General features: G+C 62.2%; 1 protein-coding gene across 1 annotated transcript in view; it reads right to left on the bottom strand.

Annotated features, from left to right (window-relative positions):
- Window positions 1-770: 770 nt before the first annotated feature.
- Window positions 771-4,044, bottom strand: part of ALYREF (Aly/REF export factor) — an 8,449-nt gene continuing 5,175 nt past the window's right edge. Inside the window, exons 2-6 of the mRNA XM_059378463.1 lie at window positions 3,745-3,965; window positions 2,132-2,279; window positions 1,460-1,523; window positions 1,204-1,381; window positions 771-1,127 (exon numbers count right to left, since the gene is read on the bottom strand). Coding sequence (XP_059234446.1) covers window positions 1,113-1,127; window positions 1,204-1,381; window positions 1,460-1,523; window positions 2,132-2,279; window positions 3,745-3,965 — 626 coding nt within the window. The 3' untranslated portion in view covers window positions 771-1,112. The remainder of the gene's footprint in view (window positions 1,128-1,203; window positions 1,382-1,459; window positions 1,524-2,131; window positions 2,280-3,744; window positions 3,966-4,044) is intronic.

Here is a 4,044-nt window from a genome sequence, read left to right as displayed (position 1 = left end):
GCCCTCCCTGCCACGCAGCTCTGCTCTCCGCAGCCCCCGGCCTTCCCGGGGCTCTCTTCTCTGTGGAGGCCACTGCCCTCCAACCGCCTGCTGCACCCGCAACTGTGCTCGGGGGGCCGCAGAGCAGGGGCCCTTAGGTCTCACTGGCTTCCAGGCACAACTGCGCCCTGGGCACCAGCTCCAGAGAGGGAGAGAAACCCTGAGGACCACAGGGTGGTCTCCTGACCCACCCTCCCAGGGCGGGGATCTCAGCCTCTCCCGAGCAGCATGTCTGAGCACGGAAGCAGAGGCAAGTGGCCAAGTGACATGGCCGGCCTGCCCTCTTCTGTCCCAGAGGGGGTCCAGGTGGGGCAGCTGCCGGCCCTCCCTTCCAGAGCTGTGTGCTCAGACGCGCCTCTGCCACAGCTCCCCCGAGCGTTTCACCCAGGACACAATTAAAGGCACACTTTCTGGCTGGCTCCTGCTTCCATGGGAGAGACTAACAGGAAAGGCTTAGGTTGCGAAGTCAGAACTGCTGATCCGTGCTTCTGACAAGCAGAATTCCAGGAGGAGAGGGACAGCCTGGCCACAACACGGCGTCCCCGGGCCCCCTCACGTCACACACTGCAGGCGGTGGTGGTGGCTCCTGCCATGTCCTCCCGCCCACCCTATGGGAGAGGACGGGGCTAGGGCGGGCCGAGCAGAGAGCACGGCTGCCGGCGCCGGACGGGACCGCTCCACGCACGTTCGGCCAGGCCCAGGGAAGGACTGCGACGCGGACGAGGCACCGCTCCAGTTCCACACGCATCTCTGCTTTATTATGGCAAAGGTGAAAACACCACCTTCCCACAATGCCAACAGGTAACATTTATCCCAAAAATAACTCAGTACAAAACACGGCTGTTTCAGATTAAAAAAAAAAAGAAAAAAGAAAACAAAAAAACCAGAAAAACCCAAAACAAAACAAAAAAGGAAAGAAAAAAAAAAACCTTTACACGAGTTTTTAAATCCTATCTTAAAACATAAAAGAAACAAATCCGTCATTGGCCGCACAGCCCCAGTCCAGCGCCCCTCCCAGCCGGGGGCACAGAGGAGACATCTGGGTCCTGCTCCACACCAGGATCTGCCGCGCTTTAGCTGGTGTCCATCTGCAAGACACACGCAAGTGCTCGCTCAGCGGCCGGCCCGTGCCCCCCGCACCCCCCAGCCCGGCCCGGGACTTACTCTCGCGTTATAAGCGTCCAGCTGGGCGTCCAGCTCCTCTGCAGAAAGCTGCTGCTTTGAACTCCGGCCAGTGCCTCTGCCCCTGCCCCGGCTTCCTCCGCGGGTGCCTCTCCGGGTGCCGCCGCCGCCACCAAAACCCCCGGAGCCGCGGTTTCTGGTCATCCCGCCTCTGTTCACGCTAGCGAGGAAGAGGGAGTCACTCTCCGGACGTGGAAAGGCCTGCGGGCCCACGCGGCGCCCCGGCCCCGGCGCTCACCTCTGTGTGGGTCTCCGCTGCGTGTCGATCTGTGACGTGACGAGCTGGATGTTCATGGGGCGGCCTGCGGCAGAGAATACAAGAGGCGTCCCGGTTAGAGGGCCCTGAGACGCACCGACGGCGCCACAGCCTGGTCTCCACGCAAGCACCGGCAAGGGACTCTGTGTGTCTCCGGTGCTCCCGACAAGGGGAGTGGCCGAGCGAGCCTGGCGGGAGAACGAGGTGCTGCTGGGGACAACCCCACCAAACCCGCCGCCTCGCTCCTTCTCAGTCCAGGTGACGTGGGGGTCTGGTCAGGCGTCTGGGGCGCTCTGGGTGGAAAGGTGTGGGTGGCCTGACGGAAGAAGAACCGGTACCTTTGTCTTTACGACTACAGCCCCGCACTCAGAGCTGTACTATGGCGGTTCTGAGAAGGCTTCACAGAAGTGAGTCTTCCGGAAGGAGCTGAGGAGGGGAGGGATGTAGCTCGCTGGATGGGGGTTCACAAGAGGTTGGTCCCGATGTGTGGGGCAGCATGAGAGGTGGCAGGATGGAAGAGAGAGACAAAGGGGCGAATGCAAAGTGTCCTCGGCCACAGGGGGAAGGCATACTCCTGCACGGACAGCTGCCAGCCCCAGACCGCACAAACGAGACGCAGCCCCGCCATCATCCTGGGTCCAACCGCAGACGCACCATCCAGGGGGACCCCGTTGTATTGCTTCATAGCTTTCAGGGCGTCTGCCTTCCGTTCAAAGTGCACGTCGGCGGTTCCTAAACTGCGCCCGGAGCGGTCGTAGTGCACAGCCGCCTTCTTCAGGGTCCCGAATTCAGCGAAGAGCTCCTGGAGGCCGGGAAAAGCAGCTGTCAGCCAAGTGGCTTCCCTTTGGGTGGCCCAGGGCACTCCCCGGGCATGTGAGCTGCTCTGGGGTCGTTTCCCTGGGCGGCAGACACGTGGGGGGGCAGGGCAGTGGTAGGGGAAGGGAGGGGCAGCCGGGACAGCAACTTCCCGGAGCAGCTGGGCCTGAGGGCTCCTGCCAGCTGGGGACCTTACATCTGTCCCAGGATGCAGGTAAAGGACCACAGAGCCCACCAGTGAAGGGAACAAGATTAAGTTGCTATCTTCTTCAACAGAGGAAAACTGACAACACACCCAAGGACTGTGCCAAGAAACAGCAAAGGCCAAGATCACAGAGCAAGGGATGCTATCCGACATGTGGACATGTGGACCAGCTCACAGGGCCCGTTGATTCGGGAGCCCTGACCCAGCCCCTCCCCCAGGGCGGATTCTGGCTCACCTTTCCCTCTCCTCCTACTCAAGCCTGCCGCAAAGGCTGAAGTCAAGCGCTGCCATGGAAACTGCCCTGACCTCAGGCAGGCTGGGAGTTGGAGAGGGAACCCAGAGTGTGGGGCTACTCCGGCCGCAGGCACACAGCGGGAAGTGGAGTTCACCAAAAGCGGTTTCCAGTGGATGCCAGAAACCACCTTAAAAAAAGTGTTGAGACACCGTGAGTGCTCACCGGCCTTGCTCTGTCCTCCCACGGCAGTCAAACAAGCAGCGGGGCTCCGGGGAACTGAACCCAGGAAGGCCCAGCACCCTGACCCAGCCATCTCTGGGACTGATCCCCAAGATGTCTTTACTTCATCAGAAAACAAGTAAATATGCCTTTAAAATCTACATGCCTTTGAAATTCAAACAAAAAACCCAAAGAACAAAAATAAAAAATGCCCCCAAAAACAGAAAACAAAACAAAACAACAAAAAAGAAAACAAAGAAAAAAAAAGCTTCAAACAAAGCTGGGTTTGAGAATCATGGTGCTCAAAAGACCAGGGGAGGACCAAGGCCCAAGTCCCGTGAGACCCGGAGCTGGGGCTCGAGGCACACCGAGCCCCCTTCTGCGCTCTGCACACTGACTGCCACGGAAGAAGATCCTTCTCCTCCCAACGACCTTAGAACCAGGAGCGAATAAGCCAAACGGACACCCTAAGTGCGGCCGCGACCCAGGGAAGGCGCACCCCAGGCCGGTCTCCCCCGCGGGGAACTGACCGCTCGGGCAGAGCGTCTTCGGGCGCAGGCGCATCGGCAGGGCAGCCGCTCCCCACGGTCAGCTGGGGCCGGCCTCCCCGCACGCTGAGCTGCCGGCCGGCCTGGCACCTGCGGCCCGGCCTCTGCTCCGCACTCCTGCACCCCGTAGAGGGGCCGGGGGCTAGCCCTGCCGCCCGGGGGGCCCTCGGCCCTCAGCCGGGCACATCCCAACCGGGACCAAGTCGGCGAGGGCAACTGCTCAGCGCGACACTCGCGCCCTCACCTGAATGTCAGCGTCGGACACTCCGAAATCCAGGTTGGACACCAGCAGTTTCCCCCCCGTCTCGACGCCCGCGCCGCCCCCGAAGCCGCTGTCGAACAGGTCGTGCTGCCACTTGTCCGGAAGCTGCTTCGGCTGGAGGAGAGACGCGAGAGCCGACCCCGACCGTGAGCGTCGGCCCGGGGCTCCCGCGCTCCCGGGCAGCGGCGCACGGTCCGCGCGGAGGCCCGCAGCTCGCCCTTCCCGCCCACGCCGCGGCCGGCCCGCCGGGCCCCCACGCTCCCGCGCGCCGCGGCTCCCTGC

Source organism: Mustela nigripes, chromosome 16 (genome assembly GCF_022355385.1).
Source record: "Mustela nigripes isolate SB6536 chromosome 16, MUSNIG.SB6536, whole genome shotgun sequence".
Classification (NCBI taxonomy): domain Eukaryota; kingdom Metazoa; phylum Chordata; class Mammalia; order Carnivora; family Mustelidae; genus Mustela; species Mustela nigripes.
Note: the sequence above shows the minus strand (reverse complement) of the source record. Positions and strands in the feature narration are given on the sequence as shown.